General features: G+C 42.1%; 1 protein-coding gene across 7 annotated transcripts in view; it reads right to left on the bottom strand.

The window, feature by feature from the left end:
* Positions 1-12,022, bottom strand: part of GMEB1 (glucocorticoid modulatory element binding protein 1) — a 40,223-nt gene that overhangs the window by 19,679 nt on the left and 8,522 nt on the right. For 3 of the 7 annotated variants that reach the window (XM_040619133.1, XM_040619131.1, XM_040619135.1), the window contains one exon: positions 4,558-4,714. In XM_040619133.1, the coding sequence (XP_040475067.1) occupies positions 4,558-4,685 (128 nt within the window). In that variant the 5' untranslated portion in view covers positions 4,686-4,714. Of the gene's footprint in view, positions 1-4,557; positions 4,715-8,435; positions 8,511-11,367; positions 11,931-12,022 lie in introns of those variants that run through there. The other 4 variants (XM_008694506.2, XM_008694508.2, XM_040619134.1 and 1 more) reach the window with 4 other exon arrangements.

Here is a 12,022-nt window from a genome sequence, read left to right as displayed (position 1 = left end):
TTTTTTTAAAAAAAAAAAAAAAAAAAAAAAAAAAAAAAAAAAAAAAAAAAAAAAAAGGCCATTGACCATAGAAACTGATGTCTTTTATTGGAATCTAGGTACTTTAGTCTTTTTTACCAGTTCAGCATTTTTCAAAGCATCATAACCAAACTATTGACATGAGCAGAGCCTAGTTAAAAGAGAAAGAGAGAGAGAGAGAGAGTAACTAGCATTAACTAGAAGTATCACTTAGGGAAAGTCTCTAAAATGCTTCTACCTTCTGTGGTACCTGGGTGGCTTAGTCGGTTAAGCATCGGATTCTTGATTTCAGCTCAGGTCACAACCTCACGGTCGTGATACTGAGCCCTGTGTCAGGCTCTGCACTGGGTGTGGAGCCTGCTTAAGCTTCTCTGACTCTCCCGCTCTCCATGCCCCCTTCCCTTTCAAAAAAATTAAATAAAATGTTTCTACCTTCTAAGAAATGGGCTCAGATAACCTAATAAAATACACTAACAATCTTTAATTTCTATAATAAACTTCATGTATTAATTATTGCATTTTTAAAAAAGATTTTATTCATTTATTTGAGAGAGAGCACAGAGGGAGAGGGAAAAGCAGACTCCCCACTGAGCAGAGAGCCTGGCATGGGGCTCGATCCCTGGACCCTGGGATCATGACCTGAGCCGAAGGCAGATGCTTAACTGACTGAGCCACCCAGGCACTCCCCCTGCATCTTGTTATTTGAAAACACTGCCTGAATGATATCCCTTGTATTAGTGATCACCCACCCCCAGGGTGACACCTTTCGCACAGACCTCTGCTCTGAATTTCACACCAGGATACAGTTAACTGCTAAATGAATAAATGCATTTGAATGTCCCATAGGACTTTGTTGAATTCATTATGTCTAAAATAACCAAGTTCTCTTCCCTCTCCCAAACTAATCTTCTTATATTTCCTATCCTTGTTAATGGCACCACCAGCACTCTATAGCCTAAGACAGAAGCCTGGGAATTACATCAGATTTCTCCCTCTTCCTCCTCCTCAACTCCCACGTACTCAGCCACCAAATCCTACCAGATGTATCTCCTTAACACCAGCCAGCCTCCCTGTCTCTTTTTCCACTGCTACTGCCTTAATTCAGGCTGCATCATCTCTAGTCTGAACTAGTCTCCTTGCATATACCTGAGCTTCTATATTCCTACCAGCGATCACATAAATCCCTCCTTAAAACCCTTCAAGACCCCTCTACTTGCTGTTACAATAAAGCCCCAAATGCTTAACAGGATATTTAAGTTGGTCCAAGATCTGGCCCCTGGTTTCAACTCTCCCTAAACCTCACTTTATAATCCAAGCCCTAGCCACACCAAATTATTTGTGGTTCCCAGAACTGTCATCTTTCACACCTTCCCTCTTTGCTCTTACTTCCCCCTTTCCCCAGAACATCCTTCCCCATATATTTGTTTGTTTAAAGATTTTATTTATTTATTTATTTATTTATTTATTTGAGAGACAGCACACTAGAGAGAGCGAGTGTGCAAGCACAAGCAGGAGGGGGGGGGGGAGGCAGAGGGAGAGGAAGAAGCAGACTCCCGCAGGGCAGAAGCCCCATGCGGGGCTCGATCCCTAGGACCCCAGGATCATGACCTGAGCCAAAGGCAGATGATTAACCAACTGAGCCACCCTGGCACCCCTGTTTGTTTGCTTTTAAGATTTTATTTTTAAGTAATCTCTACAACCAATGTGGAGCTTGAATTTATAATCCCAAGATCAAGAGTTGTGTGCTCTGTTGACTGAGCCAACCAGGTGCCCCTCTATTTGTTTTTTAATGAGTAGCTTCTATGATGCTTTTCCTTCCACATCAATCCCTCCAGTACCTACTTCCTCCTTTGTGACCCAACTGTACTTCAGGCTTTTGTCAAAACACAAGTAACACTTAAAATTATATGTTTGTTTAGCTGCCTGCCTCCCCTTGGGCATAGTCTATGAGGCCCCCAAGAACAGAGATTACGTCTTATTTATTTATTCAGTTTTGTATGACTAGTGGGTCTAATACTAACTAGAACATGGCAAAGCACCCAGTAAGTGGTTGGTCAGTGAATGAGGATTATGATAAACATGAGAAACCACTGCTTCAAGTAAGTTCAGTAAACTCACTCTAAATTGACCAATATGTTCAAAATCCCTTAAAAGAAGAAATTCTTATTTATACGTAATTTCAACAACCAGTAAATTGCACTTGCGGTAGGAAGTAGGGGCACAGTCTATAAACAAGGTTTTATCAAGAAAAAATTTTCTGGGGTGGCTGGGTGGCTCAGTCAATTAAGTGTCAGACTCTTGATTTCAGCTCAGGTCATGATCTCAGGGTCATGAGATTGAGCCCCATGTCAGGCTCCATGCTGAGTGTGCAGCCTGCTTGGGATTCTCTCTTTCTCCTTCTGCCCCTCCGCCCCCCGAACACAAGCTCGCTCGCTCTCTCAAAAAATAAAATAAAAATAAATAAATAAAATATAACTAGAGAAATCAACTGAGCATTGATTGGCAGGTATCTCAAAATCAGTACCTGAAAATGTATCACTAGCTCATATGGTAAATTCAGTGTAAACAGTAGGTTGGGGAGTCAATATGTTGTACAAAGATGTCTATAACCTAATCAAGCAATGAGAGGCTTCCAGAAAAAGCAATGTCATTTGGAAAATAAAAAGACACACACACAAAATAAGTCAACTAATCTTCAAAATAATTAAGTCTCTAAACAGTTGAGAGTGTTTTCTGTCTCTAGGAAGGATAGAATAAGTGACAAATGGAGAACTTTAGGAAAGGTAGAAGAAACAGTGACTCCAAGAGAAAGTAAAGCTACCAGGCACTAAAGAATCTACTCTTTAAATCTTCCTCATTACCCTTCCTCAAAGGGTAACAACTGCAAGTATGTATGTATGTAACGAATGAAGTTCCTGAACAAGTGAATTTGAATAAGGAAGCATAATCTTTTGGTGCCAATAAAAATTCTAATCACTCTATCCACTACATGTCAGTAATTATTTTTTCTTAAGATTTTATTATTTATTTTTTTAAGTAATCTCTACACCCAACATGGGGCTTGAACTCTCAACCCCAAGATCAAGTGTCACACAGTCCGACTGAGCCAGCCAGGCATCCCATCAGTGCTTATATCAACTTTCCCTTACAGATCTTAGAATATTTCCTTCAATATTCAGAAATGTCAGCAAACTATGGTTATATTTTAAAATCTAAAAAGTCCCCACTTTTACAAGATACATACTAATGTCTGGGATTTGCTTCAAAAAATTCAGCAGTGGGCGGATGTAGGGATGAAATAAGACTGGCCATGTGTTGTGCGATAACTGTTGAAGTTGGGTGATAGGTGTGTACATGGGGGTTCATTACAATATATTTTTTTTAATTTTGGGGTATATTTGAAATTTCCTATACTAAAAAGTTTAAGTTACCAAGAGAGGTTAACTGCCTTTTTCTGTAAGTGTCTCACACAAGGTATATTACTTAGTAGATTGACATTGGATTGTGTGTTTGCCCAAGAACATTTTTTTTTTCTTTCTCTCTCCTTTTTTTTAAGGAGGCTCCACATTGGGTGTGGAGCCCCATCTGGGGCTTGAACTCACAACCCCGAGATCAAGACCTGAGCTGAAATCAAGAGTTGGATGCTTAACCAAATGAGCCACCCAGGCACCCCCTTTTATTCTTTTTTTTTTTTAAGTAATCTCTACACCCAACATGGGGCCCAAACTCACAACCCTGAGATCAAGAGTCACATGTTCCACCGACTGAGTCAGCCAGATGCCCCAAGAACATTTCTAATCTTATGAAGAATTTTTTATACATTCCTCAAGATAAAATAACTACCCCTTCCTTCTCTGTTGATATAATTCTTATTTAAACTTCAAGACCAATTAAAAAATCTTATATCTTCTTTCAAATTCAGAGTGATCCTCTGAATTCAAGCTACTTCCTAACCATGACGCTCAGTACTACTTAGATTTTGCCACGTAAATGACCTCTTTATTTACATATATGTATTTTGGTTTGCACAACTAGACTGCAAGCTCCATGATGGTGGGAACCATGTGCTATATTTCTTCCAATGCTTTGTAATACATTGTAAAATAGTACGTTGTTGATATGTATATTTTGATAAACTAAGTTTGATTAATTTACCCATTCCTTAGGGTCCAGACCACTTCTGGTAGGAAAACTTTTGTAGTTGCCCTGCCTACTTTCCTCTAACTACACTGTCTTTCAGTAAACATGTACCAAGGCCCTGTGCTAAACAGTGTGGATCAACAGGAGGAGGGAGCCATGTAACTTACCCTCAAAGAGCTTAGAGTGGAGAAGAGGGAGAGAGACAAGGACACAGTTAACTGTTGTAATAGTATTACAATGACGAATACAGCACACAGTACTTTATAAAGATGAAAACTGAGCCAGCTCTGAGAGATTGATGCTGAATGTTTCCTACTGCTAAGCAATCATACAGTTATAATTTCCCCACTCTTTAAACCTCCCAAATTTTTCAGAAGATCCAAATCTCTAGTCACTTACCCTTGCTGCACAGGCTGTAACTGCAAGATCACTTGGGTTTTAGTGTCTTCAGGGTTCTCTCCTTCATTTCCTTCAGTGGGTACCACAACCACATCCCCCACTGGAACACTCACTTCCGCATTAGCCATCTTTCACATGAAGTCAGATAGCTGGGCTGCTGTCAGAAACAAGAAGCACCAGTGACCTGGTCTGGTTTGAAAAGATGGCAATCATAGGAAAGGAACACCAAGCTAATTATGACTACCAATTCCAAGATGGTGCTCCTCTGAAAAGGACGGGAACTGTGAGAAGGGGCTGACCTAGGCTCTGATCATTCCAGAAATGCCTTAATACTCACTTGCTGATTTAGGCTTTCTTAGGATATGTGATTCACCCAGTGTTGTACCGGAGCCTGCTTTTTTTTTTTTTTTTTTTTTAAGATTTCATTTATTTATTTGAGAGAGGGAGAGGGAGAGCACAGAGATAGAGTAAGAAAGAGAAGAAGACTCTCTGATGAGCAGAGAGCCTGATGCAAGACTCGTTCCCAGGACCCTGAGATCATGACCTGAGCTGAAGGCAGACACTCAACCAATTGAGCCACCCAGGTGCCTTGGAGCCTGCTCTTGAGAACCGATTATGCACGTCTCTTCCCAGCTCCGAGTTCAGTGACATCAAACTGGTAGCTTGAAATCAGTGACGCTGGGAGTATATACACCACAGAAATTGGCAAGCACTACAAATCTGGGTATTTCTTTTTTCTGGAGAACTGATTTACAGCACACCACTAGTGCACTACAGCACACCATCCCAAACAATAAGCTCCTAGAAAGTAGGAATCATCTATTTTCTTTGCAACCAGCCATTACACCTCACCAAGTGCTCTGTCCTTTGTGAATTACTTAATAAGCATACGCTAAACAAAATAAGCTGTATAGGAAGAAAAATGATTTGCATTGTGTGGTTGTTAAATAAATACTGAATCCAACTGTATGTCCGCTAGGAACTTCTACTTCTTTGCTGCAGACTGAATGGAGAGATGATCTTGCCTGACGTCTCCCTTGCAGACTTGCTGGGGAAACCAGTATCCAGCACCACGTTCTCCTTGACTCTAATGTATTTCAAAGCATCATCCCAATTTTAATGAAAATTCTGAGGGCCCCAGGGTAATCTGCAGGGGTTAGTTCTCACAGTTGCAAAGAAAGGAGTCACGTAATAAGAGTATAGGTAAGAGCACTGTGTTTACTTAGATATGTGAGATGATTAGGACATGCTGATCAGAGTAGGCACATGATAGATGCACATTTGAATACGTGCGTGGTAGTCAGACAACTGAATCCACATCTCGGCTCTGCCACACTTGTTTGCCTATAATATGCACAGTCAAGCATGGCACTCAGTCTCCCTCATCTGGCCCCCAAATAGTTTTCCAGTTTCATCTGCAACTGTAATTCCCCAAGAACCTTAAGTGCAAGCCATACCAGCCTCCCCCTGTACTCTGAATGTGCAACATGGACCTTCGGGTTTCTATACCTTTGTTATTCCTTAAGCCCAAACTCTCTTCTCCCTCATCAGCTTCTCCCTCCCAAGGCCCAGTTCAAAGCCCACGCCTCCACAAAGCCCCTGCCAAACATTTTCTTTTCTACAGTCCCCCAACACTTGGTTAGTAGCTCTCCTCTAACGATTATCACACTATGCTTTGTAGTTAACTGAACAAACCTCTGTTTTCATAACTGAACTACACTCTCTCTGAGGTGCTGCTGCTTTTTTTTTTTTTTTAAGATTTTATTTATTTATTTGACAGAGAGAGAGAGACAACCAGCGAGAGAGGGAACACAAGCGGGGAGTGGGAGAGGAAGAAGCAGGCTCCCCGTGGAGGAGCCCGATGTGGGGCTCGATCCCAGAACGCCGGGATCACGCCCTGAGCCGAAGGCAGACGCTTAACGACTGAGCCACCCAGGCGCCCCGAGGTGCTGCTTCTTTATTTTTTTAATTTTTTGGTATTTTTAATTCTATGAGGGCAGGTGTTGCTTCTTTATAAAGCCTGTCTCCCACAGCCCTGTTCATCATGGCAATGACACGTTGGTTCAATCAATTTTTGTTTGTATTTGACCTACTTAAAATTCCTTACATCAGACTTAGGCTTCTGCCTTTGATGATTCTCACGTTCAAACTTTTTTCCTGAATGCTATACCTCCTGTACCCAAAAGCCTCTTAAAATTTAACTTGTAGCCACCTTAAACCAAACTCATATTCTCTCATAAACCTGTTCCTATTTCCTGCGTCTGTAAATGGCACTATCCTCTACCTATTTTCTCAAGCCAGAAACTACAGTGTTATTTTTCATCCTTCTCTTTCTAAATCCAATCAACCACCAAATCCTATCCATTCTATCATCTATATTTCTCTTTTAACCATCCCCCTTTCTCCATCTGTGCTGCCACCACCATATTCTAAGCCGCCATACTGTTACCTGAATTTTTCTAGCTGCTTCTCATCAGTATCCTAATCTCTGGTCTTGCTCTCCACTCCATTATCTACAGAGCCAACAAAGTAATCTTACTAAAGGCCACAGGCCTTTTCCCCATTTCAGAATCCTTCAGTGGATTCCCTTGGCTATTAAAGTGCAAGCATCTTAACAGTGCTTATAGAATCCTCCAAATCTGTCCCCTGTCCACTGTGCTAGCCTCATTTCTCATAGTTCTTCCTCTCACATTGTGGGCTCCTGTCGTGAATTTCTTTCAATTTCTCAAACATGCCATATATCCTCACCTGAGCCTTTACACTTGTTTCCTCTACCTAGAATTCTCTTTTCCTTCCTTTTTGGCTAGTCACTGCTAAACTTTTATAACTTATTTAAAACATCATTTCCTGGGGGGCGCCTGGGTGGCACAGCGGTTAAGCTTCTGCCTTCGGTTCAGGGCGTGATCCCGGCGTTATGGGATCGAGCCCCACATCAGGCTCCTCCACTGTGAGCCTGCTTCTTCCTCTCCCACTCCCCCTGCTTGTGTTCCCTCTCTCGCTGGCTGTCTCTATCTCTGTCGAATAAATAAATAAAAAATCTTTAAAAAAAAACAAAACAAAACAAAAACATCATTTCCTGGGATGACTGGCTGGCTCAGTCGGTAGAACATGCAACTCCTAATCTCAGGATCATGAGTTCAAGCCCCATATTGGGCATAGAGTTTACTTAAAAAAAAATAAGTAAAATAAAATAAATATATATATATTCACACACACATACATGTTCATTCACAGGGAGGCCTGTGACTCCCCTGACTAGATGTAAGCTTGTGTTCTTGCTCCCTTAGAACCTGCTGAAGCACCCCTGTCATAATCATTACCCCACTTTGTCAGCCTCTCCTCACCAGACTGCATCCTGGGAGAGCAAAGATTGCTTTTCTTTTTCTTTTTTTTTTAAAGATTTTATTTATTTATTTGTCAGAGAGACAGCCAGCGAGAGAGGGAACACAAGCAGGGGGAGCGGGAGAGGAAGAAGCAGGCTCCCAGCGGAGGAGCCTGATGTGGGGCTCGATCCCATAACGCCGGGATCACGCTCTGAGCCGAAGGCAGACGCTCAACGACTGCACCACCCAGGCGCCCCCTGCTTTTCTTTTTCAACACCTCCCCCGTGCCTAGCTCAGTACCCAGGACACAGGACACAGGAGTAAATAAATTGTGTTCAATATCAGACTTCTATTTACAAAACTGCCTACCTAAAATTTTCCAAGGAAAACTGGCACATAACAGTTATGTAATAAATTTTTGTCCAGTGAATGACTTGCCTTGCCCTAAAAGACTTCTAGAATTTTCTACTTTTCTAAATTAGGGGATACAGATTTATTTAGGCAGCTAGACTAAGCTTATTGCCTGTCATTATGGCCAGTTCAACAAATACTTACTGAGTCTCTACTCCACATCAGGCACAGAGTTAGGCTCACTGGATATGAAAAGGGACAGTATCTGCTCTTAAGGAACTAAAGAAGGAAAAGAGATGCATGACATTGTCATATAGTAGAGAAAAAAATTAATTGCAAGATACTACAGTACACTATCTGAACTTCTGTAAATTAAAAGTTCAAAAACTAGGAATAGGGGCACCTGGATGTCTCAGTCAGTTAAGCGGCCCCCTCTTGATTTCAGCTCAGGTCATGATCTCAGGGTCCTGGGATTGAGCCCTGCAATGATTCGAGCTCAGAGGGGAGTCGGCTTCAGAATTCTCTCTCCCTCTGCCCCTCCCCCTTAAATAAATAAATAAACCTTAGAAAAAATAAAACTAGGGATAAAAAAGAGAATCAATGGACTGGTTCAGCTGGCTACCAGCAATAGAATCAAAACAATTAGGACCTTGGAGTCTAGAAAAAGACAAAAAGGGATATGACGAAGCATACAAATGCTATCAAATCCTAGAATAACTGAACCAATAGATATCTTCAAAGCTTGAACCATAAAAACGGAGCTTGAATGAAAAGAATCACAGCCCACATTTGTTTGGACACTTATTGTCAAGCGCTATTCTGTTACTATTACATATTTAATGAATTTAAAAGATGTAAACTTTAGCATGTAACAAACTTACGGAATTTATTATTTTAAAACAGCGGTTTACAATTTTAAAAATAGCTTAAGTAAATTAATGGGTTAGAGGAGAATTAGAAGGATGCTTCTACTTTTAACCTTCTACCCTAAGGTTGAGTCCTCTCTACAACACTCTGAATAAGTGGTTGACTAACTACTTGATTAATACTTCTTCAGTGGGAACTCATATTTTACTCCTTAGCCCTCCCACACCTTGGAACCCAAGAGGAATGTTCTCTAACCTTCTGAGTTTATCTGAGAAGGTAATTATAATCATCCACAATATGTCTCTCAGTGTCAGTAAGAGACAGAAGGTCTGATCCAACATGGCAATTCTTACATTCTTTAGAGAAGCAAGTTTTGAGTCTCTCTTATTACCCTAAACACCACATTCCTAACAAGTAACCCGAAACCAGCTCTACAGAATACACTGGCTAACTGCAAGGTCATCTCTTTGAGGTGAGTATAAACTGAAAAGTAGCTCTTGTTTATAGCAACAAAAACTCCTGAGGCAAGATGACTGAGTTGCTCCTTTGGGTATTTCAGGGAAGGGGCCTGAGAGTATTCATTGCGTAATCACACAACACTCTGTAATTCTCGGGAAACACACATAAAGGAAAGATGTCAAAGTTATGTGAAAAGAATTATTTTGTAGTTATTTTCAAAGACAAAAACGATACCTTGAAAGCAAGCACACGAATACTCACATGAGCTACTAAAAAACTAAACAAATGACATCTGACCTACTCTGGATTAAATTCATTGTTTGTGTTCGGAAAACCAATGTTTCTTGTTGTTGTTGTTGTTGTTGAAGTAACCTCTGTGCCCAAAATGAAGCTCAAACTCATGACCCCAAAATCAAGAGTCGCAAGCTCCACCAACTAAGCCAGCCAGGCACTCCTGAAAACTAATGCTTAAAATGTGGCAGGATTATGAGTGTCACAGGACTGCAGGAACATCAGCGTTCGTAGTTGAAAAGGAATAAAATAGCAGATACCCTGAAATTTTCTTACCCCAAAATGTATTTATTTATTCCATACTGTATTGTAATTTTCGTAGACTGTGTAGTCTTTTTTTTTTTTAAGATCTTATTTGGGGTGCCTGGGTGGCTCAGTTATTGGGCATCTGCCTTCGGCTCAGGTAGTGATCCGGGGGTCCTGGGATCGAGCCCCGTGGGATACTCCTTCTCCCTCTCCCATACCCCCTACTGTGTTCCCTCTCTCCCTGTCAAATATATAGAATCTTAAAAAAATAAAGATCTTATTTATGTATTTGGCAGAGAGCACACGTGGGGCATGGATGCATGAGTGGGGGGAGGGACAGAGGGACCGTGACCTGAGCCAAAGTCAAGATGCTTAATGTACTGAGCCACCCAGGCGCCCCAACTGTGTAGTCTATTCTTAAGAAATTTCCAAGTTAGGGGCGCCTGGGTGGTGCAGTCGTTAAGCGTCTGCCTTCGGCTCAGGGCATGATCCCAGCGTTCTGGGATCGAGCCCCACATCAGGCTCCTCCGTTGGAAGCCTGCTTCTTCCTCTCCCACTCTCCCTGCTTGTGTTCCCTCTCTCGCTGGCTGTCTCTGTCAAATAAATAAATAAAATCTTAAAAAAAAAATTTCCAAGTTAAAACTTTATTACTTGAGGCCAAAACGCCTTGATTTTTTTTCCTTCTTCATTCCTTCTCATGCATTAAGTGATCCAGGGCACTATCGAATGTAATAAAGCCAAAACAAATGAAGTTCGGGATAAGTCACGTACTGGAGACTACTATATAAGTGTTTGGGGAATCAATGAGATAAAAGTGTTCTTTGAAGGATCATCGCACTAAAACCTAGGAGACTTCTGCTTAGGGCAAGACCAATTCAGGGCCCAAGCTAACCCAATGAAGTTAAGTACAAATTAGCTATTTGATATGTTTGTTGAAGTAAATATGAATAAATGGTTGACTAACGACTAATGAAAAAGTCATCGTCAGATCTTAAGTATCCACAATTGATAAAAAGCTGATAAATTACGGAAGACAGTTCAAACATTTAATGAAAAAGTCCTCCAAAAGCACTTTGGTAACCATTAGCAGAGGCAAGGGAGAAGAAAAGAATCCCTCCGTGAGTCTGGAACAACCTGATCCTCCCACTCCCTAATCCTCCAGGTTAGGGAGGAATCCCATTTCTTGGTTCTCCTCAACAGACACCAAAAAGGCCCCTTCTGTGTCTGGTAAGAAGTACTTTTGAGATTTCTCTCATCTTAAGAGAATTCAGACCTCCTCCTGTTCCTTGGATAGTCAAGCCTTCCCGGGATCCGTAGGTCAAGGCTTGACATGCGTAAGTCTGGTGGATCACTCTCCAGGACCCTCAAGTAAGATTCTGCTGTCATCGTTCCTGCCCCTCAGGAGACACCTGGACAAGTCCCCTGTCATTTCTGAAAGTAGAGGTACTCTAAGCTTCTTCCCCTCAACAATCTTCTCTCTGGTCCTCAGAAACACGGGTTTTCCCATCCCCTGACACACCAGATCGTCCTGTTCTCTACCTACATATCAGAAGGTACTCAATCTCTCACTCCCTCACAGGTTTGGACCCTTCCCATTCCTACTTAAGAAGGCCCTGAGGCGTCTTCCTACCGCCCCCTCACCTCCGGAAAGGCAGGGGCCTGCTCACTTTCCCTGGAGCTCTTCTTCCTCGTCCCCTGCTCCCACTACCCACCGTGTCGCCACGCCTTCGGAACAGCACCTGCCTCTTTTCCCCTGGACTGAAAGGCCGAGGCCTCTAACGCGCCCCTCGGGTGAAGCTCGGGCCTCCTTCCCTCAGCAGAACCCACTCTCTGCTCTTGCTCCCCCGCCAAGCTTCCGAGGGTCTCCTCCCGGGCGGGGACCCAGGCTTCCTTAACCTTTTGTCCCCCCCAACCCCCTCAACCCCCCC

This window comes from Ursus maritimus, unplaced genomic scaffold, assembly GCF_017311325.1.
Source record: "Ursus maritimus isolate PB19 unplaced genomic scaffold, ASM1731132v1 scaffold_32, whole genome shotgun sequence".
Classification (NCBI taxonomy): Eukaryota; Metazoa; Chordata; class Mammalia; order Carnivora; family Ursidae; genus Ursus; species Ursus maritimus.
The sequence above is the reverse complement of the archived record's forward strand: the minus strand, read 5'-3'. Positions and strand labels throughout refer to the sequence as shown.